General features: G+C 35.4%; 1 protein-coding gene across 3 annotated transcripts in view; it reads right to left on the bottom strand.

Annotated features, from left to right (window-relative positions):
• Positions 1–3,048: 3,048 nt before the first annotated feature.
• Fgf12 (fibroblast growth factor 12) overlaps positions 3,049–25,374 on the bottom strand; it is a 533,909-nt gene continuing 511,583 nt past the window's right edge. For all 3 annotated transcript variants that reach the window (XM_004834772.4, XM_087187006.1, XM_004834770.4), the window contains one exon: positions 3,049–7,900. In XM_004834772.4, coding sequence (XP_004834829.1) covers positions 7,782–7,900 — 119 coding nt within the window. In that variant the 3' untranslated portion in view covers positions 3,049–7,781. The remainder of the gene's footprint in view (positions 7,901–25,374) is intronic.

The following is a 25,374-nucleotide window of genomic DNA, read 5'->3' as shown; positions in this document are numbered from 1 at the left end:
TTAACTGGCTATACTGAGCCAACAGACTTTATGCTAGGTCACTGCAGGGTAAGCTTGGACATTATTTAGGGAATAATTCCATTCTGACCCACAGTGCTGGAAGAAAGAACTCATCTCCTCATAGCCCCAGTGTGTCTGTCATTGTTTTCTTGTAAGGAACACTCAACAGCATATAGTTTGTAAACACTTTTCCTTCCCTGTTATACAGGAGATCAGGAATAACAATGCTCAGGATAATTGCTTAGAAAAGCAATTGTCCTGAAGAGCTATACTTCATAGCTTGGTGTTGCCATCAGTGAAGTAAGTCCCCAGAACAGCAGAATGTGCTAGATAAAAGGGATGTGGTTATGTCCAGTATAAACCTCAAGGACAGTTCATGTTTTGTGACAGGGTCTTCTAATTCCTTACCCAATATCAACTCCTCTCCCTTCCATGCTGGTCAGTGTTCTGGTCAGTGAAACGTAAGCTAATGGTTCCTGGGAAGGGTCGTTTCCTGGTAGGGTTACCATTTCTGCTTATCCCTGTTGGCTTTCTTCCTGTGTTGCAAATTTGGACATGATGCCTAGAACTGTGAATGAAAGGGACTTGGACCCTTATGTTTTCTAATGGCCCAAGTAATATCTGAAACACTTGCATTTAGATTTGTCAACACATTTTTTAAAGCCTCCTAACTCATTTAACCTACTGTTTTCCCAGTGATTAAGGTGATATGCCAAGCAGATCTAGTTTGAGATGAATTTCTAAGATGAAGCTACAGTCACAACAAGATCAACTCAGAAAATGAGGAAAAAAATCATAAACTAGTTCAGAGCTAAGCCAGTCCGTGCAGGAGGACAATCTGAAAATGCAGCAAAAAGAGGAAGAAATGAAAATAGAATTGAAAGAGACAAAGAATGCATAGGTTAACATGCAGTTCATATAATAAAAACTTTCTCTTACTGTATTTTCTCTGAGTGTGTGTTTGTGTGTGTATGTGTGTGCATGTGATTCTCTCGACCAGAGGCATATTTTTAAGGACAGCAAATTGCAATTGGTAGGCAGCTATAATACCTGAGTTTGAATATGAGAGATATAGCACAGCAATTGAAATGTGCTGCCTTTTAGGCAAGTCTGTCAAAAGGTTTGGGAAAATAATATGACAATACTGATCATGTTTTAATCTCTTAAGAAAACTAATTGTGAAAGCTTGTGATTAGAAGTTGCATATTACTTTCAAATAAAATGTGTTAGTTCACCTCCAAAAAACAAAGATGGAAGTCAGTGGAGAATCAAGCAAATTGTTTGGAAGAAGTTGGTCCATGGATTTGGCGCTAACAGAAATATAAAACCAGTACTGCACACATGGAATTTGCTGCTTTGGGAGGTTGACATATTTATTATCATCCAGAGTGTTCACACATACACTATTATCTGGAGAGAAGATTCAAGAAAAACATATATTGCTGACTGAAATGATTTCATTGCTTCATATAGCCCCGAATGTAGTTTAGAACCTATAATTACTTATTGGTGTGATATTTTGAAAAGTACTTTGTGATGAACTAATCATAGCAGTGCTATTGTAGGTAATTAAAAAATTGCTAGGGCAATGTTTTATAATCAAAAATTTCTGATCTAGAGGACTCAAGCTATACTTTCTAGCTCCTTCTATGATAGTCATCTAAAACCAAGGGACAGGCCAGATTTGTTGAGTTGTCAAATGTACTGCCTTTCCTTTAAAAAAAAAAAATGATACCTCACAAATCTCTCAAGTAAATTTACATTTGTGTTTTTCCTATTTTCTTACTTGCTGTTCTAATTCTGTTTTTAGTCTTTCTTTTTATTATATTCATTTTTACACTTAGCTATGTAAGAATCCCACATCCCAGCTAATCTGGCTGTACTTTATAAGTTATATTCATTCTTGATCAGACCAATCCCTTAGCTAGATTGGCTGACCAAGAATTACCACTTTGCTTTAAAGTTGTACTTGTTTATCTCTTTTTCAATCACCCACATATTACCTTCTGAATAGCAGACATTTAGCAATGACTGGGGAATTGTATCTTTGGCTATGACGGTTAACTCTCTGGTGTTGGAAAAGGCCTTTGCTCACTTAAACTGTCAACATATCTCAAATTCCTGGCCATGATGATTCATTGAGGTATACACACATAATCCAAATTAAGCCAGTGAGATATGAGATGCTTTCTGAAGGATTACTAAGAAGAGATAGGTGGTAAAAATGTTCAGTTTCAGCAACTTCTAAAAGCATTTCTGAATTTAAAAAGGGAAGTTATACATGGAGGTGAAGAGAGCTGAGAGAAATATAGACAAGTTAAATTTCAGTGGTGATGTAATTAACTGCTCAATGAAGAATCAGTTTTAGGGATTCTTTGTGAGCAACCAGAAGCATCCTGACAAATGAAAAAGACTCAGATTTCAAGACTGCATTGACAAAATGTGGAGTAAACTTTGGTTTGTGTTTATCTCAACTCAGTTTTTGCTACCTCCTCTTCTGAGTATTTTCTTTTGTTTTATTCATAATTTTTTCCAAATAAATCATTTCTCATCAATGCATATCTTTTATTCAAACTATTTCCTCTATTTTAGGGCCTCATGTTTGCTTTACTACAGAGAAATATGTTCTCCTTTACAATCCCTGTCTTCCCTCTATGTTTTATTTTTTCAGGGTCAGTGGCATATGAATTCTTGTTAAGTTATTTATTGTAATATGAACTTTAGGATATTCCATTATTTATTTATATGTCTGCCTTCCTTACAATTTTGCAGACTGTAATTTGATTTACAATTCCCAAACTCAATCAGGTGTCTAGTTGGTAAACTATAAATAATAGGAAAAATGAACACACTCTAGCTCTTAATCCTCATAAGGTAACATGCCAGGTTACCACAAAGTGGATTTATATAATGTTTACTTTTGGCTGCTCAATAAAATTTGACTTAGGTCCCATCTGTAAATCCATCTTTGATCATTTTTATATAAGACACAACATTTTTTTTTCTAGTAATGCACTGTAGGATAGACACACATTTAAAAACAAGAGAGACTTCTCAAATAAGTTTAATGTTTAAAAAAAAAGTGTCTACATGCATGAGTATCTCAAGACTTTAATTCCTTTTCACTCCAGGAAGGTTGTGATGTATAAACATTTTACAAATCTGATCTAAAAACAATGATTTAAATAATCTGTGCTTCAATGCAAAAATGAACCAATTTGCTTAGTTTCTCATGTAACATGTTTATTAAACATTTCAGTGTCAATAATTTCTTAAGATTGTAATATTTAACCTTGAAATGGAACTAGTACCAATTCTACTTATGGGAATATACTGTGGACCTTTTGAACAACTTCAAATAAAATGAATGCCACTGTCTTTAAATTGGGCTTGGAGCAAAGACAAACATCAGCTCATTCTCTGAAACTAACAAAACATTTAATGATGCAATGTTGTTTATAACATTATTTTAATGCTATGATTATGATAAACATTCTTATTTTTACTTCTTTTTGTTACTGAAGTTCAATATATCATCCCAAAACATTAGTTAAGTTTCACTCAATTTGGATTTAAACATTGAATTTTTCACTTGGGCTCCAGAAAATTCCTGATAGATAGAGATCGACATGAACTTCATTTTTCAGACATTTAACCATAAATTTTCAATCTGATATGACTTATCATAGGATCTGTACTGGGGAGTATAGCTTTTTAAGATAATTTTTTAAAAATAAAAATAATTATCTCTGCATCAAAGAGGGGGTTAGAAATCACTGAACTTCCAAAGGAGTATGTGCTTTGATCATTGTTCCCATGTGTTTCTTTTACAATATAAAGTGACAATTTGCACTGTCTTTAGAAATATACATTTAGATATAAAGTTTTGCATTCAAATCCCTTTATTTTGATTACCTATGACTAAAGACCACAAATCAAATATAAACTCTATATAATATATCCCCATTTCAGAAGCATATGTATATATACACATATATATTTGTAGAACAATCCACTGTTTTAAATGTGATTGTGACTTAAAAAATGCTATTTACAGTTTTATGACAGAGAAATAACCTCAGCCTTTAAGGGTAGTAAAACGAACAGGGAATTTTTATTTGACTGTCTCACCTTGTGCAGATGAAATTAAGCAATATCATGGAAAACTTTCTCAAGAGCAAGGCCTTGTAGACTAAACCATGAGTGGGGCTTGGGGGATAGATTTGCTATTTCTGGGTCTATGTTTAAAAAATTACTGTTGATATAATCATTCTTCCTCACCAAAAAACCAGTGGCCCTATATTAGGACCTTCAAATTTTTAATACACAACAATCAGACCATTCTTCCTTTACTTGTTTTAATATACTCATTTCTCACTAGTGGCACCTCAATGCCACCAATCTAGACTATTTAGCTACAATGTTGTAGTTTTCTTAAGTAAAGGGTTCTTTAGACATGTTTTCTGAATGAGAAAGAGGCTCCCAAAGAATCGCATTGCATTATACTGATGTCTCTTTATTATGCCAGTTCATGATGGTAAAAATGTGTTATGAATTTCATGTGTATACTTCAAAGCCAAAGCTATTAACATGGCCAAGAATAGGAGAGTTCTGTTTCTCCAAAACGCAAAAACCTCTGAAACAAAGGGAACAGAGCACCTTTTCTTTCTGCATCTCAAACGTCTAGTTTAAAAATAAAGTATGTTGACCAGAAAGCTATTTTGAGAGAGTCTCAAAAGTATTTTCATTTTCAAACCTACTGAGTTTGAAACACATTGCACTGGAGACTCTTAGAGTAACCATGCCTTCATGTGAATTTACAGAGCTAATATAAAAGCTTTACTAAAAATCATATTTTTCCTGGGAATATTTCAGTGCATTTCAAAAAAGTTTATTCCACTTAAAAGAGAATATGTGGTAGATAAGTTTAAGACCCAGAAATTGGAACATGAAAATCAAAGTAAAATATTATATTATAGTAAACCTGAAAAACAAAATATTAAAACTGATTCGCATTTTTGGAGGGAATTGGATAATTATATGTTTATATTTGGTAATATTTTTAGAAACATAATGAATACTGACTCTATTAAAGATCTAAATGTATTTAAAAAGTAAGCTGCAGTTAGGCAAAAATTTACTCTGCTCTGGACCATAATTTTTGTCAGGCATATGTGTAAAGAAATACGAAGTTTCCAATGGATTCTCTGAAATGTGTTGTAAATAAAACAAAGCTAATTTCCAAAACATTTCTCAGCAGAGAATATTTACTCAACACATAAGGAGAAAATACATAGATTAGGTGGTTAGAAGATTCCTTTTTTTTTTTTTCCCAGTACTGGGGACTGAAACCAGGGTTTCCTGCATGACAAAAAAGTCCTCTCCCACTGAACTATATCCCCAGCTTGAATGAGCCTTCTTAATTGCTTTCAGGAAGGAGAAATATGAGTGTAAATGTTAAATGACAGACACTCACTGAAAACAGAGGCAGAGATTTCACTGGATCCTTGTCTCTCATATCTTTTCAGAATTAACTGGGTTAAATATACTCGGTCATGCATCAGTGTAATTGATGATTGTGCGTTTTATCAGTTGTGTTACTTGTGAAACCATCAGTTGTGTTAGGGGTATGTGTGCATCACCACAAAAGCTCCACTCATTTCATACTAAAAGAGCCTGTGACCCATTTGTCTAAGCTTCTTTTTATTCTTTTTTAAAAAAATAAGGCCTTGTGCTTGGGATTTGTTGGGTCCTGGAAGTTATAGGTGTATTTATAATCAAGTTCAATCCAGAGTGACAAAGAAAATATAACCAGATCTTTATTTTTTTCCAAGGGTAGTTTTTTCCCCCTGGAAGAATAAGATTCTTTGTTTGTTCATTTGTTTTAAAAATCTAAATGTATTTATTTGTAACTTTCCAGTTATTTTGATTTAATAAGTATCTCTCATAAATATGTGTTCAAAATCTCTGCCTAGATGTGTGCATAATGTTTATTCTTCCCAATTTATTAGCCAAATTACTCCATTTGTGTTTTTACTAACCTCCTGATAACATTCCTCCTGATAACATTAAGGAAGATACTTGGTGAAGGACAGGAACCACTATTGAAGAATGATGAATGTGTAGAGTGAAGGAAACTATTTTGACCTTGAAAGAATATAGCAACCAATGGCAAGGTTGAATGTGAGGGCCTAGAGCGGCTGCAAAGTGTATATATTTTAGGTAGTCATATTTTGAACAATACATGCTGGACAGTAGAGATATAGGAGAAGTTACATGCTAGTCTTCTTAAATTAATAATACCCATAAATCTGCATACATTTTAAACATTCTGTTTTGTTTTATTTTGCTTGAATTTGGATGTTTCTATACCATTCCTGATTTGTAGGGCTAAGTAGATCTTTTTTATTTCAATGTAATTGCATAACATTCATTTCTTTGCTAGTATTTTTCTAATACCTTGGTATTACTGGGTGCTTGCTTGCTTCTACACTGAGTTCTTTTCCACTACTTTAGGCCACTCACACAACCCTGTCTGTTGGAGTCATAGTTGCTAATCCCATATAATTTCTACCTGCCCTTAAAAATTCATGTGGCACTAGGACCTTCTTTCAACTAGACTTATACATGAGGATATATATCAACAAAAATCCATTGGCTTCATAAGATACTAATATAGGAATTTCACAACCAGGTCTCCAGATTTTCCACAGAGTTTGGAAATCCTCTGTACACAAAACTCCAGCAGAGTACAAAGGCAAATACACTTTTCTTTACAGTTCCTCAGACTTATTTGCTTATGTAAAACCTATCTTCCTCCTTTTCTGCTGCAAGATATGGTACAAAATTCTCTAAGACAGCTAGACATACACATGGTTCTCTCAAATGAGTCTGCAAAGGAGAAAATAAGCTCAAACGATAAGGCCAAGTAACTTATGCCTCACTGTCTGAACATAGTAATGACCTAGAATGCACCAAAGTTACCTCAGCATTATGACAATGACTTCTTTTATAAATGACTGAAAAAAATGATATCCTGGATATATACCTTTGATAAAAATATGATATCTCTTAGGAGAATCTGAAACATTTTATGAAGGAACTAAATCATCAAATACCATTAGATTCAACACAAGAGTATTCATTTGAAAAAGAAATCTAAACAGTTTCAAGAGTAATTTTTTTAAGTGTTTCTTGATGTTAAATGGTTTCTGGCTACATACTGTATAAGCATTACAAGAGTGTAATTCATACATATTTAGTTTCATGGTTTAAAAAAATCCTGGAAACAGGATTTTTTGTTAATTGTGTTAATTCCAGATGCCCAAAGGAAATACAAAATCAAACAAAGCCACACATCACAGCATTATCCGTAGTTTAAGCTAGAGTCTAACATCAATCTGTAAGTTTAATTCTTCTCAACCTTTTCCTTCTTAATAACTTCATTTCGTCTTTATTATACTAATGCATTCATTACAGTTAGCCCTCTAGTAATAACAATAGTTTTAATTGCTGTTTGTGGAGTTCCGATTTATTTTTTTTCCTTTGCTTTTATTTGTGCTAATCTTTGTGCATGTGAATTTTCTACCACATCGCAACAGGCAAGCTTTGGTTCAACTTTCTTTTCCTACACAAAGGGAAACCTTAAGGGCAGAATCTTAGCTACTAGGTCCTCCGTTTCCATTTTATTTTTCTCTCCTTGGGTGGATTTATTGGAAGGAAATGAGGAAGAGGAAGGGAAGGAGAAGGGATGACGGAGGGAAGAAGGAAAGAGTTCTCGGCTATGTTGAATCTTGATTGACGACTTTGCCTCCGTTCATGGTTGGTGTTCCAGAACTTTTCCTCGAACGCCCTTGTTTTTCTCCAATTTCATGTAGCGATGGTTCTCTGTACATACACACTGGAAAGCAAAATTGCAACAATTACTTGTGATAAAGATCATCAATTTGGCTTCAATCACTTCTCAAATTTTATTTTAGAATATTCTTCATTGTCAGGACTAGCTTTGTTCCTCACTGTGGAAGAACTTTAACTTGCTGATATATTTAGTGGATATCCATGGTTCTCTTCTAGTTCTACTGGTCACAACCTTTTAAGCCTCCTTGAACTGCAGATATATGAGTGCTTTCTGTTTTCTGACAGATAAGGCTCAAGTCTTTACAGTCTCCTAACCCAGATAATAGGATTTTCACATTGAGTTAGAAGAGAAATTGGAGGTGTAATATTTAAAGGTAGAATTTGCTATTTTTCTTTTCGGTCCTTACTGCAATCTAGTTGGGGGAGAAAAGAATATTTGCTAGCATGCTCCTAATCTTTATCCCACTGCAAGAATTACAACATTATTGCTCCCCAGCAAAAGCTTAGGGCAACCTTTGTGAGAAATATAAATGGGCAGGAGGACAGAGAAGAAAAAAGATGAATCAACTTCTCTGATTGCCCCAGATTTCTTGCATCTATCGTAACACAGTCCAAGAAATTTTAGTTATTCATCAATAGGAAATATGATTATGCAAGCACGAGGCTTCAGTTCACATCTATATACAGTTCCTTTTCTCCTCTATTGTTTGTGGAGCTCTAAAGCCCAGTCATCCGTGAATTACCAAGGCTGTTGCCAGATTATTGCTTAGAAAGAACAATGTTTTCCAACTCACAGGTGTTCTCATAAGACAGGATCAATCAGCATATGGAATAAATTAATTCAGCTTCATTAGATTGTTCTGAGATAGATGATGTGACTGTACAAGACATATTTTACTTAAGTACCAAGACTCACTTTTATGTTTAAGGGTATTTATTCTATTATCAGTTAAAATGGCTTAATAATTTGAATGTTATTTCCAGCACCAAGTAGCTTCCTCCCTTAGACCCGATAGGGTAAGAGTACAAATTTGGGAGGTGTGCTCTCTAAGGGGGCAGGTTTCTTCCAACATACTCAGAAGCAGAATTTGTTAAGCAGTAACGTGCATTTGAATTACCAAAGGACATTGTCAAAGTGCAAGTTTTGATTCAGAAGGTCTGTCATGGGCTAGAAATTCTGCATTTCGATAGTATTTCCATGGATGTTGACGCTGGTGAAACTGGACCACAATACAAATATGCCTATAAGTTATATTTGTTAAAGGTCTTATGGAGTTACACACACATTTTTATTATAATTATTACATGATAGTTGAACACATTAATGTGTTTCCCCATGACATTTCCATACCTTCATGTAACATGCTTCCATCATATCCCTCCTCCTAATCTCTTTGACTCTCCTCTTTGACTTCCCTAATAGCCTCCCTTCTACTTTCATGTTGAATGCATCTTTTAAGTGAGTTTTTCTTTAAGTATTGCAATTGCTGAACTGAATGGCTCTTCTAACTTCCAAGAAGTAAATGCCTTTTGTTGAACTAGCAGAGTATACAGAAGGTTGACTAGAAAAGAGAGTTGATTCAGGCATTTTCAAATTATAAAGTAAGTAATTTAAGTTTCCATCTTTTTGACTCAACAAAAACAAACAAACAAACAAAAAGGTTACAGAAGATCTTGTTGATGTTCCTGGAATCTAACAGTTCTCACCTGTATTTGTGTTATGAAGAAAGTATCAAAACTTCAAAAATTAAAGTACACTTTTGTTCGTGTAATATTTTATTCATAAAAATTGTAGCTATTTATGGATAAATGGTTAACAAATAGAGAAATTCAGAAAAATCCATGAAGGTATTCAGTTATAAAGTTATTCACATGAAGCAGTGTTTTCCAACTCTGTCACCTAATCCGCTGTGAAATCTATATATCACCAGATCTCAACACAGACTGCTGAGCCAGAATGTCAGTGGATGAAAAGAAAAATCTTTTTTACAAAATTAGAGAATATATTTTGATCTTCAAATCTCTTTATCTTTATTTCAGAAATTCTAGAAGAGTGCTGTTTTCTCATTTTCACTTAGAAATACTGTTTTATAATTTTTATAGCTGAGTTTCTTGGAGTTGAAGTTTCTCTTTTAATTTTCTGATGAAGTAGATTCTATCTAGATTTTCATTTGGAGCTTTATTTTATTCTATCTCTATTTTTTTTTTTGCTATTTCTTATTTACACATAAATATTTCACATGTGACAACATAAAATGTATTCATATAGTTGCGACTGCAGATAACTGTTCCAATAATTCAAGCCTGCTGGGTGGCCCAGGATAGAGTCTATAGGGAAGTTCCAAATTGACACCCAAATTCTGCAATTTCAATTAAAAGAAAACAGAACAACAATAATACTCACCAGTGCCCTACCAAGTTGTGTAATTTTCCCTTTTTCCAGGCAATTCAATCACTAACTTTTCATTATTTCCATTAAATTAAATAAAATTCAGGATTTTAGGAAACTATTCTCAACTTAGTTGGAAAAAGAAGACTAAATAACACATATGCCTTTCAACTCACTGATAAAAATGTCTCAGCTCTTAGACCAATAAATCAAATAAATACTTCAATATTTGTGATGCTATTTTTAACAAACTAAGATAGTTCTGGAAATTCCATGGAGAGAAAGAGAGAGAGAGAGAGAGAGAGAGAGAACAAAGACTTTACCAAAGTTTTAGGTTAAATTATATTTGTTGGACTTTAATTTTTATTCTTACAGACCGTGAGATTCAGTAATATGTCTAACTGAAGAGAGTGGCAAATAAAGGAATATGAACCTCCATCTAGAATCTAATTTTAGAATTAAAATGTAATCAAAAGAACATAATCCAAATAAAATGCAATGAATGAAAGGACAAGCGCTTGTCTTTTGCCTTTCATAATGGTATTGATGCTCTGTGTGATTCTGAATGGTACAAAATAAACAGCAAAATAAATATAAGAAGAAAACACACACTTCCATAGTTCAAAACATAAATTAGAATCACTCTGATGTATATTACAAACACAATGATAATCCCTTAAATAAATCCTTTTGAAGTATTCCGACATTTTAAGTTGATTAACTCATTTGACACTTAGACTAATTTGTGAATAAGTCATAAATTATCTTCTTTGTTTTTAAATATAAAAGGAACTAATCTACTGCACATAAGATAGATGGTGCCCTGTGGTAGAACCAAGATGACAATGTCAGTTTTCAAAGTTCAGGTTAAAAGTTGTTAATAGAATAAAAGTTCCACGACTCATCAAATAAATAACATACAAATAACTGAATTATACAGGATAATGTTTAAATTATTATAACCATGTATTAATATTTAAATTTGCATTAGCTTTATTAAATATTCCCGTGTCATCAAGAAATGATAATGAAAACAGATACAATTCTGATTTTATGAAAACCAGCAAATAACAAGTGTTGGCAAATATGTGGAGAATCTTAGATCCTTGTGCACCATTCTTTGGAAGATAAAATGATGAAGCCAGTGGGTGAAATGATATAATGATTCCTCAAAATATGAAACAGAATTACTACATGATCCAGCAATCCCAGATCTGGGAATGTAGCCATAAGAAATGAAATGTTGAGGCATTAGAAACTTGTATAAATTGTTCCAGCCCTACATGCAATTGCAGTTTCATAGAAGCAAATCCCAGAGATGAGGCCCATTGCATATATGAGGCCAAGTGCTTATCTAATATACTTACTCCTTTTGGTTTATTTTGACTGAACTTTAAAGAAGAGGTTCACTTGGTCAAACTAATATGTCCTTCTGTTCTGGGCGGAGCTTAATGTAGCACTCAAGAAGTTTAAAATAAAGGAGAATCTATGTAGCTTATAGTAAAAATTAATCAAAAATGTATGCAACTATCAATGCCAGAATTGGAATTCTGTTATTATTTTCCAACCACGTACTACCAAGCAACTGGGAGGAAGTTGAGTGAACATCTTTCTAGGCTCTTATCTTCAAGGGTACATTTTATACATTTAATAGCTTCTCTCATATGGTTCTTAAATCTATCCTAATTTTTGCTAGATTCTCCCTCTATCTCTGTCTTTCTCATCTCTACCTGTTTCTGTCTCTCTGTCTCTGTCTCTCTGCCTCTGTGCATGCGTGTATGTCTGTACGTCTGTCTCTGTTACTGAGCATTGAATCCAGAACCTTCATAGTGAACTACACCTATTTTTTTTTTTTCATACAAAGTCTTGCTGAGCTTCCAGGCTGGGATCGAACTTGTGGTCCTCTTGCTTCAGCCTCCCACAGTGATGGAATTAGATGTATGCACCACCACACAAGCTGGCCTCTTTTTTCTCTTCCTAAAAACCAGGAACTTATTAACCAATAAGAGCTTCAATCTCTGGATTTACAAAAGTTCAAACTGCTATGATATTTAAGGGAAGGGCATTATCATTTCTTTCTATTCCACTGAACTATTCTTTCACAGGAAATAGATTTATTTTGTTTTAGGAAGCTCTGGCATTTTATTAAATATCTTTTTTTCTTGAATGTTTTTCTTATTCCCTTTCTGTTGTGCATCCTTGCTCATTTCAGCTAAAAAGCAAAATTATTCTTCTTTGATGAAGAGTACTTTTTTTCAGTACTCTGCTTGAACTTGCAGTCATCCTGCTCAGCCTCCAGAGTGCTGCACAGCAATTTGCCACCATGCCTGGTGACAAGGAGAAATATCTAGACTGGAGATGGAATGAAAACCAAACCAAGCCAACCAACCAACCAAAATTATCTTATCTTCCTAGCTCCCCAATCCCATTTTGCAGGAATTCAGATTCACTGGCACTCCCGTATGACAACTGGATACAAGTCCTTGGATTTATGCAACTTAGGATATTAGTAATTAACCATGTTCAGCTCAGGACACTGGACTAAGCTTAACATAGAGCTTTTGTTTTTAGCAGGTATGATTTGATAGATAGTACCTGGTATGAAATTGATTCTCTAACCATGTTTCTTTCTGATTGGATTTTGCACTATCTTGCTAACAAAATGTCTATACCCAAACATCTAAGATATTCAGCATCTGGGTGATGCAATATCTGAACGACTAAAAAATGGAATTTTCCTTTCACCTGGCTCTTCTGGGCTGTCCTTGACAAAGCTGCTTCCCTTCTTTCTGTTCACTTGTCAGGTACAAATATTTGGGAAAAGAAATACTTGTTCTATTTTCATTCCAAGAAATTTTTTACAAATAAGTATCAGTGTTCCTACAACATATTTTATCATAATAGTTTTGGGTAAATAATGAAAGAAGATAATATTCTGAAAGAGAAAGCATTTCTGTTTGATGTATTATCATTTCTTCAAATCAAAACAAACTCTTATCTCAGTTCATTTTTTCCCCATTTTTCCTCTATTCTGATTTATGTTTCAATTTCTCTTGTTCCTCCTCAGATGTTCATCCTCCCATGGCCCTCCTCTTCTCCTTCTTGATGTTTCTTTCCTTTCATAACTTTTATTTTTCTAGATCCATAGTAGACTGATGCATAAGGAATCAGCCCTGTCTCTAAGTACAATAAGGTGGAGAGATCTGATAAGAGAGTATTTGTTCTCATTTTCAATGCAAGGGCAAACATAGGTTTCTAATACCCAGCTCCCATTGCATGCCACCTTTAGTGGCTGAGATTCCCCAGTATAATTCCCTAATGTGAGCACCGCAGTCTTGCATGGCAGACCCTAGTCGCCTGGTGACTCGGCATAGTGAAAACTGCCATTGTGCAGTTCTCTGAGAATAACCGCTTAGGTATCTGCAGAACATTCTGTAGCTCTTGTATCACAAGTAACATGCTACACTTGCTCACAAACTATCAAATTCGTGACAATATAATATTTACTCTATTTACATTGCATTATTTTTAAATGGAGAAGAATGCATTTAGAAAGAAGAAATAAATACATATATCTGAGCTTTGAAATCTAAAAAACTCTTAACTTCTCTTTGTAAAGATAGGCATAGGTTTTTTTGGGGGAAGGATTTCCAAGTAATATTTTTCTATTACATTCCTTTAACTGATGCATGTATTGCAAATGTGATTATCAGAATTTGCAGGTTTTCTTGGCCATTATGCTAGGTCAGATTCTTTGTTTACAACTTTTAACATTCAATACTCATTTTATTTTATTTATCATAACATTCTCTTGGGAAACAGTAAAATAGTGATTTTTCTCAAAAATATAAAAAATAACATATCTGGGGTTGCTGTTATTTATAAAGCAGACAACTATTATGGGGTTCAGGCAGGTACTATTCTGTGGGTTCTATTGTGTTAAATAGTAGTAGTCATTCTCTAGTAATAGCTAATATTGATGAATAGTAACTGTGTGCCTGCACGTTAAATACAATAACAAGTTTTAAATTACCTGCAAAGGAAGATTTGTGTGTGTGTGTGTGTGTGTGTGGTAGCGGGGATCGAACTCAGGTCCTCGCGCTTGTGAGGCAGGCGACAGCACCACTGAGCTAAATCCCCGCCGCAAAGGAAGATATTTTTATTGTTCTCTTTTGCAGTTGAGCAAACTGAGAAAGAAAGAAGGCAGATGGTTCAAAGAAGCACACTCATAGAGCACACTCATTTCCCCGCTTTAAGGTCAGAGTGTTAAATGTGTCAGTAGAGAAATGAAAATGTGTGTGAACTGGACTTTAGTCAAAAGTTTGACCTTGGCCCTGGAGTGATTGCAGCACTTCCTGGAATTCTCCTGCATTTCCTTAGCCAGTTCCCTCTCCACTGTCCCCAAGTGAATTATTTTGTGTCTCTCTTCCTTCCTTAAACTTTGAATAATAGCACCTCTGTCTGTCCTCAGATTCAGGTAAGAATTAACCCCAATGTCAGGAGTGCAAGGGACCGTATCACTTTTGGGCCTCTGTCACATTCCTACTCGGACTTATCAATAGCTCACACCTACAATGCATTAATATGTGCCTTTTGGCACTCCACAGCAAGAAGTAAAAGCAATTCCTCTTCTACTGTTCCTTCTTTTCATAAGCACCACTATCATTCACCCAGCTCCTCATGCTCCAAAACTGAGTCACCACTGATTTCTGTCTTTATCTAACAACCCACAACACATCCATTAGTATGCTATATCAGGTCTAACTTCAACATCGATTCAAAGTCATTCTTTCTGTCCCCAGTGAAAAACCCTACAGTCTGAGCTACCATCGTCTTACCTAAGATCCTGCTGCTACCCAGCAATCTTGCTCCAAATCTATAATGACTTCCCAATCCATTAACTGTAAAATCCCAAGTACTTCAGGTGTCTTAAAGGTCTCCTTTTATCAGGCCCTTGCCTATACTCCTCATGTCATCTTCTACCACTTCCCCTTTAATCAGTTCTTTACAGACACACTACCTTTTGGTGATAATGAGATATGTTCGGATTGTATCAGGACCTTTTCACACATTGGTAATTTTACCAGAAAAAACTTCTCCCACATCTTTACATGTTTTCTACTAAAATTTATTTTGATTCCTGTTCAAATGTAATTATGTCCTCTTCCCAAAGTGACTTAACTTGATGACCTTATATAAAATAGCCCATATGTTTTTTCTCAGAACTAATATCTAGTGATATTTTAAGATGTTTACTTATCTGTTTATGCCTTTTAGACATAAATGCAAGGAAGTTAAAACAAATAAGTATCACTGAATCCCCATTAGTTACAACAAAATACTCCGCAATTGTTCCATAGTTATTTTCTAAGTGAATATTCCTATCTATCTTGCTAGGTTGCCTAACTGCAGAAGTCTACGGCTGGGGTAAAGCTGAATTTTCTTTCACATTTTAAAGTCGTCAAATCTTTACTTTCTCTAAAGCCTTAAACTTGCACCAAGAACCCTAAAATGTACCAGGATACAGGGGATATGACCAACTGGGAAAGACTGGAGCAATGATTAATTTGTGGTAGGTCACCTTTATCAAGCTCTGCTAGTACACTGGTAAATGGAAAAACAAATAATTTGCCTCATCTTCATAGAAATAAGAATGATCACTGAGAAAGAAAGCAAATCAGGAAAGTTAACCACACATTCCTTTTTCTTTCTCCATATGCATAAATGGTAAGTTACAAAGTCTAGAAAACAAAAGTGATAGTGCAGATGATTCCCTAATTTAAGTGTTTCCAAAACGTCACGCCCTGTGACAGTGGTAATAGCAGCACCTAGAATTTTAATAAATGCAAATTCTTGGAACTAAAGACTCAGGGGTTTGTTTTTCAACAATTCTTCTGGTGATTATGATGTGCAGTCGGTGGAGCTGCCACATTTAATTCTTGCACAAGAAAATCACCTGAAAATCATGCTTTTTAAAAAGACATACTTGCACATGTCTTGATTCTGTAGATTCTAATTTATAAGATAACAAAACAAAAACAATGAAATCAATAAACTGAATAGATGTGTGGAATGAAAAATTAAATCCCATTTATACACACACAACACTCACATGTGTGTGAGTGCACACACACACACATGTGCACACACATACACACACACATCTCACATTCCTGGGAGGAACCACAAAATCTGTTGCTAAAAGATAACAGCTCTGGTCACAGTTTGCCTCTTTCTACTTCTATGGACTTGAGTAAGTTAATTAACCTCTCTTAAAGTCTCTTTCTCCATGCTTAAAATAGGTATTAAACATTACTCTGCATATTCCAAAGGTTTTGGTGACACTAAATGATACTTTGGATAAGGATGAAGGTTGAAGATAACAATGGACCATCCAAAGTGGAATTTAAAGGAGTAGGCTTGCTACTAATCATTACTTTTACATTACTGTGGGGGTATTGGCAAATTATGTAAAAACTGAGTTCTGCTAGCCATGAGGAAAATGAAGTGTAAATCGTTGATAGTCTGTTTTGCTTCACAGGGAAGAATTGGACAATCTGTATGTATGGTCACTATAGTTACGGGTGATACATTCTTTTCCAATTGGAGATCGTATAAGTTCTGTTTCAGATGAAACTCATAATTACACATTGTAAAGAACCCTCATCCTCTATCAGTTTCCATTAAAGAAGAATGAAATATGATTAATATTTTTATTACTAGCAATTTAATCAAATTTTCCTTGGCTCTCTATAATTTCCAAGAAATGGAAAGGTTAGATTGCTCTGTTAGTTAATGCACCATTAAAGATATATAATTGTCTTAATAGCAGATCATAGAAGTGCATCAGCAATTAACATGAAACAATTTCATACCTTAATTGATGTCACATGGAATCCCTTTAGAACTGTAGGAGAATTTTAAAATCTGGCATGGAAGCACTTGTGTCATAGGAATGTCCCCAGTATACTGTCAGCTCTTACTACAGAATGAAGAGCCCTTGTGGGCAAAAAAGATCCATATCTTCCCTTAGAAAGAGCAGAAGCACTACTGTGTGTAGAAGAAGGAGCCAGATATAAATGAAGAATGCATGAGGAAGAGGTAGAAGAGTTTGATTAGAGATCAAATGCAAAAACCAACACAAAGTTACTTCGCCTGAGGGAGGTTTCCCAGGCCAGCCAAGATTCAGAATTCAAAAGAGGGACAGAGAGAACTGCAGCTGTTTTATTTTTTTTCCTGTAACTAACACAATCTGAAGCATCACAGTGCTTTTATCTCCATCTTTCTGTGTCTGTGTTTTAGTGTGGTTGGGCCCGAAAGAGAATTTTGAGATATAAACCACTTAGTTCTCTGTCCAGATAATTGAAATATAAATACCAAAAAGAATTGCAAATATTGTTCTCCCAGCTGAGGTTTTAAAACATCAGGAAACTTGATTTGATCAGCTCTTTGATGCCTTAGAAAATAATCATTGAAGTTATTGTTTCTCTCCAAATTCAGTTTTTATTGCCTTTTCTTCCTCATTAATGCCACACCTCACAGCATTTCTCCAATACATAAAACAGGAGAACAATGTTCAGTTTTGCAAAGAAAAAATGAAAAGGCATTTGCATTTGATCTGATGAAATTATCTTGAGAAATTGAACTTTCTTGCAATTTTCTAATCTTTATTTCTATGAAACAGATAGAATTTTCAATTGACTTAGTCTTCAGAAATGACTGAAGCTGAGGAACATAAATTGCTTTCTGAAAATTACTTGGCAAGTCATTGCCAAAACTTTGATCAGAAGATATATGGGATGCAATCCAAAACATGGTTAATTTTTAAATTTAAAAAATATTACATTAAAAGGTTCATTGTCATTAATCTTCCTCAAAATTCTTCCCCTCATTTCAAACATACCTATCCTATCATTCTTGCCACTTTCTGAAGCAGTTCTGGAAATCCTCTTTCTTGAGCGTCTTTTTTTTTTTTTTTTTTCTGGTACTGGGGATCAAACTCAGGTCCTTGCGCTTGGGAGGCAGGCAGCGGAACCACTGAGCTAAATCCCCGGCCCTTTTGAGCGTCTTTAGTTGCACTATCATGGATGCCTGATGCCCTAAACTGATTTAAAACATTTACCCTTCATGGTCATTTTGACTGTGGGGAGCCAGAAGTCATCTGGTGCCAGATGCAGTGAATAAGGTAGGTGAGGACACAGTGTGATGTTTTTACAAGCCTCTCCTTTTAGTGGATTGCACTTGGCAGCAGGATTCACTACAGTTTTGATCACATCTTGTAAAGACACTCAAGGAAAAGACTTCGACAGCTGCTTCAAGAAGTGACAAGAATGATGGGATAAGTGTGTTTGAAGCAAGGGGTATGATTCTGAGGAAGATTAATGGCAATGTGTCTTTTATTGTAACAAATTTATTTAAACATACATCACATAATTCAATCACACCTCCTATAATTTCTTTATTCTTAGTTACTTAATATCTATTAGGTTACTCTTTCTGGATGATCACTTAAGTAAAATAACTGATATTACATCTACTACCTCCATAAACTAATTTAATACAGCTCTAAAACATATGTATGTTAACAATAGTCATAAATTTTTAAAAAATGTAACAGGTTTAATACATTTAATTTTTTAGTTTCAGAGACATAATTTACTATATTAGGTTTAAACCAATACAGTGACAGCACTAATTTGAATATATTTAAGTTGCCTATGTCCAGCCTTGACTAAGCTCAGAAACACTAAATTTCATTCATAGCACATCTCATATTTGGTGTCCACTGAATCCGTTGAACAGTTTCTTACACCTGTAGATTTTTATGTCATAACCAGACTTAATAAATCAGCTCATTTTAGACTTTTGGCATAAGAGTATGTAGCTGGTAAGAACACCCTAGATGAAGACTGATGTTTGGAAAACAAGGATCTGTCTTGTTGGGGCTAAATCAAACTTTACTAGTTCTAGAATAACCTGTAACTGTCTTACAAAAGTGACTCTGTGTGTGTGTGTGTTAGTGTGTGTGTGTATGTCTGTGTGTGTCTCTCATCACTAAAATCATTGGTGGAAATCGGTTAATATTTCTGCATTCTGGGAGGGGAAGGAGAAAGGAAAGAATGGAAAGGAAAAATTATGAGAAAGAAAAAAATGGAAACAAAGTCTACGTAAACAGGGAAGGGTGGTGGGGGTGAAGGGCGCACAGGGAATGGGGGAAAAAATAAGAACCAAGATACATCATGTTCAGGTACAAACACCCAATGATAAATGTAAATGTATTGTATACCTAAAATGTACCAGTAAATATATAAATAAAAAAATTTCTGCATTCTAAGTTGAATACTTTTGTAGAGATGAATCTCAATTGATAAATACTGATACTACTGTGGAAATCACTTTTGTTCTCCAAAACCCAGTTCTGGAAGCTTAAATCTTTGGACAGTGCACACTGTTTTTTTTTCCAGTGAGTAGGAACTTTATTCTGAATAATCAACCACCTGCAGGAGCTGAGTAATGAGCTTCTTGAAGGAGGAGGGAGAATTAAAGGAGGAGATTGCATCTTGTTCTCTGTTAGAGAGTATTTGGCTGCTGTATCTGATGCTAAAAGGGGAGGCCACCAGCAAGACAATTTAAATCTAGGGGAGTTGCTTCTCTGTTGGGTGAACAATGCCCTGAAAGGGCAAAGCTGGGAATCATGAAGCCCATGCTGTGGTGTCAGGTCCCAGGGGAGGAACCCGTGTGAGCAGAGACTGATATACAACATACCGAGTAATGGGCTTAAATATCAAGTCTCTCTATCTGTCTGAAAGAGGCCCCTGCAGCCTTCATTACCACCGCCTGTTCTCTCCACATCAGATGGGAGTGAGGGAGTCATGGAAAACAGACGGGAGATAATTATTATCATCTTATCTGTGTAGGACTTAACGACCCTCATGCAAGTAGAGCTAAATTTGGGGAATCTTGACATTCCAAATGAAATCCTCAGAAGGACTGGGTAAGGACAGAGATGTCTGAAAAACAAACAAAACCAAACAGTAACTCCAACACATTATTTTGGCTTTTCCTTCACAGAGGAACCAATTTCCTTCACAAAGAACCAGCTCATTTACTGTGCACCCCTGGACTGTGTTGAGATGGTAATGGTACTAGAAGGGGCCTTACAGGTTTACAAAAATTTCTTTAGAAGTGAAAAGTAAAACCAGGGCATGTTGGCCCACTCCTGTAATCCCAGCACTTGGGGGACTGAGGCAGCAGGATCTCCATGAGTTCAAGGACAGCCTGGACTACATAGTGAGACCCTGTCTCCAAAAACCAAAACAACCCAAGGAAAGTGAAGAATAAAATAATGAAAAATTCTTGTGCTGTTATCTGTTTCTTCTTTGTAAGAGAAAATATTTTTTATTGTTGTTTTGTACTCTAAGTAATTACTTGAAAGATAATGATACACACTGTATTAACTATTGTCATTCTCTTATTTTCTTATGAAATTGTTTTAATTTTATAAAATAAAGAAATTATTAAAAATAGAAGTCAAAAATCTTTGGTTAAGTAGCAACATGACTAACCTCTTACAAAGCTACTATTCTTAATTTTTTTCTAAATTCAGCTTCCAATTACACGCTTCATATTTGACTTACACAAAGAATGATACCAAAATCTTTCTTTGATTATAGGAGTTATGGTTAGAATGTCTATCATTGTAGCCTAAAATAATAAATCAATAAATAAATCAGGTATCATTCATTATGGGGACAGTTAAAGAAACTGTGCTTTATTCATTTGATAATTTAATACAGAGACATATTTTGATCATTTTCATATGCAATCCTATGCTAGGCAGCATGAAGGAAGACTGTTTCAAAATAAAGTGCTTATGCGGACTGCCACAGAATGCCAGTGTTAAAATCATCTGGCCCAAAGTCTTTCACAGATAAGGAAATGATGCCCATTAGAATCCATCAAAAAAAAAGTGACGTGTTTTTAATCCTCTCATCCCCAGTTTAAGCCTGGCATCACGTTGACTGTCCTATCTGATCTTCCCCCAATATGCACTTTCTTCATCATACCCTGTCTTAATTCTGCCTCATTTAGAGTCAGCTGGATACTTGGCTCATACCATGTACAGTATTTCTGCATCGCTAATCCTGCCTTTTCTGAGTATTGGTGTGTTCATAGGCACACCTCAGATTGAAGGGCTATGTAGCATAGCATGATCTACACCAGCATAAACAGCAAGTTTTTTGGATTAGAATCTCAGACTTGGACTTTTCTAGCTCTGTGACCTTGAACGGGTTATTTAATTGCTTTAAATATTACTCTCTTCAGCTAAAATATAAGGATAATAACATATGGACATTGTCATGTTTTATAGGATAATGTATGCATCTGCCTAACAAATGCAAAACTAACAAGTTGTATATAGAAGTAGTAAGATCAACAAAAGTAGTAACAATAGTAGTGTGGTATATATACACAAGGGAATACTATTCTGCCATAAAGAAGGCTAAACCTGAGTTACTTGTAGGAAACTGGATGCACCCTGAGACTATAACATTAAGTAAAATAAATCACATCCAAGCTTAAATAATCTCCTATATGAGAAACCCAAAAGACAAATAAAGGGCAAAATAAAAGAGAGATAATGGAAAATAGAGACATCTTTCGCAAAGGGGAAGGGGATCAAGAGACGAAGTAAGAGGGTACGGAGAGGAGGGGAAGGGAAGGTAAAAGAATTAAGATGTGTTATGCACATGTACCAATTTCACACAAGGAACATAACCATCATCCATGGCAAACATGCACTGACAAAAAATCTAAAAGTGATAGGAAAAGAATAGTTAGGGATCCAACAGGAGGGAGGGCCCATGAAAAGTAGAACACCTGACAGAACCTGGGGTATCTTTCATATTAATAGAAAGTTAATGACGTGAAGTATAACAACATGGAAAATCATTGGGCAATTGTTTATATTTTATATCATAATAATGACTTCAAATCACATATGAAGAATACCAATTTCATGGGTATCAGGTAAATTATAAGGGCATGAAGGTCTCTATTCATCTACAAAGACTTATTTTTAAGGAGCAGGCATATTCTCAATTTTTTAAAAAGGAAAAATAATTAGAAGACCTTTATTCAAGAATACTTAGTAGGATCCCATTACCTTTTATTTATTTATCTTTTGGTACCAGGGATCGAACTCAGAACTGTGTGCTTGTGAGGGAGGCAGCGGAACCACTGAGCTAAATCTCCAGCCCCCATAACCTTATATTTAGGTTAAATTCACAGCCTTTCTCCTACCTCAGGCTGTAACTTATTGCATAAGTCTTCCTGGAGATTAAGTACTTCATTGCCTTAGTGTTTTGGTTTGAATTCTGACTCTGCCACTTGCTAGCTGCATGATTTGGGACAAATTAATGAATGTGCCAGTGCTCAGCTTGCCACATGTGTAAATGGGGATGATACTAAAGCCTGCCTCACAGAGATAGAATGAAAATGGAGACAGTAACTGAAACATGCTTGAAACAGTTCACACAATGTCAGCATGTAGAAAACAGTTAACTAAGAGTGTTCAAACGAGTGAACTTTGTTCTCTAAGACAAATAAAAGACATCTTAGGAGATTAAATGGTTTGTGGACTAAAACCAAGTAAGGTATCTTCACCTTCAGAAGTGAATCTCATCATATACTTCACACCTAAGTTTAATTCCCACAAACAAAGAGATAATCTGGGAAGTAATTCCAGATATTTATAAATCTCATTTGGAATAGACTATTTCTTTCCCTGAATATAAGAAAATCACTATAAAGCATCAGTAAACAACAAAAATTATAAATAAAACAATAAACTAATAGGTATAAAAAAGGAAATTGGAGGTACAGGGATTTAGTTCAGTGGTGCCACCACCTGCCTCACAAAGCACAAGTTTGATCCCTGGTACCAAAAGAAGAGAAAAAAGGAAATTGGCAAATCAGAGGTATTCGAAAGTAAAGAAGATGTAAGAGGTTAACAGAGGTTGTGAGTGGTCCCAATACCCATTTGGCTATTGTCCTCGAGTCACTGAGTATGAGTATGAAGAATCAAGGTGACATGGTTAGCTTCCCCGCAGTAAGGGTAACTACCTGTCTGACTGTGATCACTGGGATGCAAGTATCTCCCGGCAGAGCTACTGAGGACCATCTCGAAAAGAACACTGGTACCAAGACTTGATATTACCTTCCTCCTTCCTCCTCTGCCCCCTGATTATCAAGATTCTGGTTGCATCATGAGGAGGAGCACACAGTGAGGACCAGTGTGTAATGTTGTGACAATAGTGCAAAACACAGTTCTATGTGAGTCACAGCAGCACATTGGACAGAGGCAACAAAAGCTGGATATGCCCATGGTCCCCAACAGTTGGGAACCACAGTACCATTCCTGCACAGGCGATGGTCTCAGATTAGGTTTGTGAGAGAATTTGCATGATCAAGCTGCTGTTGACATGGATTTTGTGTTGTGAGAAGGTGAATCCAATTCTAGCTTATATAACTAGAGAAGTCTAGTTGTCTCTTTCCACATGTGTACTGAAGTACAGCAGGAGACACAGAATTCAAGGGGCTCTGGCAGTAGAAACTTAATCATTGCATATATTTCTTTTGAACACCCACACATGGTCATCAAAAACCGAGAGGAAGCTACTACCCAAAGCAAAAAAAGCAGCTGTAATTAAGAGGGTAATTTTGTAGCTATTTGCTCTTATTAGGGACAGGAGAGGTTCATTAGGAAACACATTCTCCATAAAAGGAATAAATAAAATACAAGGCTATTTTTTATTCTCTTCTGAATTTTCCAAAAATTGTTAAGGACCATGTATCATTTTTTATTAGTACATGTTTGCAGTACATGCATTTTACAGTCATCTTGGGGACTTAGCACATGTATGTAATACAGCTTGTTTTCTTTATTTTAATCCCTTTCCCTCTTCTAGTGCTCCTTTCTTCTTTTTTGAAAGAACAAAAATATCAGCCTAAATGCACCAAAAGAAGATGCAAGGGATGAACGCATAATTTGTCAGAAGTGTTGTGGGACATGAACACATTTTTCTACGGCAATATCACTTCTGAGTACCCTCTGCTGAATCCCACAAAGCATGCCATTTCCTGCCTTTACTCACAGTGAGGTGTTTTTGTCTGGCCTGTCCTCTCCTCCCTTCCTCTCACTTCAAATTGCACGGTCCTGGTGGAGCCCTAAAGCCACATTTATCTCCCAGGTTCTCAAACGAATTTTCCTCTTTATGGCAGAGTTTTTTCCCTTAAATCACAGTACCAATTTCTGAAGCATGAAATACATCACCTTTTCCACTATACTATGTTGTTATTGGCAAACATTTTTCCCATCTCTAAGGGTATTATAAAGTTCTCTGGAGAACACAGTTCTACTTTGACTTTGTACTTACCCGCTCATTCATTCATTTCCATATTTTGCTTATTTAATTGACAACTAGTGATTGAATATCTCTCTGATATACTACATATTATACAAGACTCAAGGACATATAATAACAAGTAAAAATGTCTTGATTACTCAACATGAACTATGAATAAGATGAGACTGAAGGGCAATAGGAAATTTTAATACAATATGATCATTTCTATGGTCCTGAAATCCACACACTTACAAAAAGACAAGCTGCTTAATTATTCTTGAAGAAAGTCAAGGAGGCTATCATTTAAAAGTAGTCACTTTGAATCCAGCTTTTACAAGGGTGAATTGGCATTTTTCACACAATACAAATGAGTGGATGGAAATTGTGGTAGTAGGATGGACAGCATGGCACCCAGGATAATGAAGATATATCACAGGAAGAAAAGTTCAGATTTGTGTGGCTAAAGAGACACCATGTACGGATAGGTTTGAGAGGGGCTAGGAGCTTTGTATGTCACATTGCTCCCAGTGCTTTGAACACAGGATTGTCTGTAACACATTTTCTGGCTTTTACAGCCATGGGCAGGATACACTGCAGCAGGCACTGTGTACACTGGTTGTTTGACCAAATCTTGTGAGATATTCAGGGAACAGCAAACCTAAGTCACAGAGTCACAATGGAGTTCCTCAAATTTTTCATTTCCTCAGATAAGGAGGTTGA

Source organism: Heterocephalus glaber, unplaced genomic scaffold (genome assembly GCF_053883595.1).
Source record: "Heterocephalus glaber isolate CG9 unplaced genomic scaffold, H.glaber_assembly_v1.0 deba00001504, whole genome shotgun sequence".
Taxonomy (NCBI): Eukaryota; Metazoa; Chordata; class Mammalia; order Rodentia; family Bathyergidae; genus Heterocephalus; species Heterocephalus glaber.
Note: the sequence above shows the minus strand (reverse complement) of the source record. Positions and strands in the feature narration are given on the sequence as shown.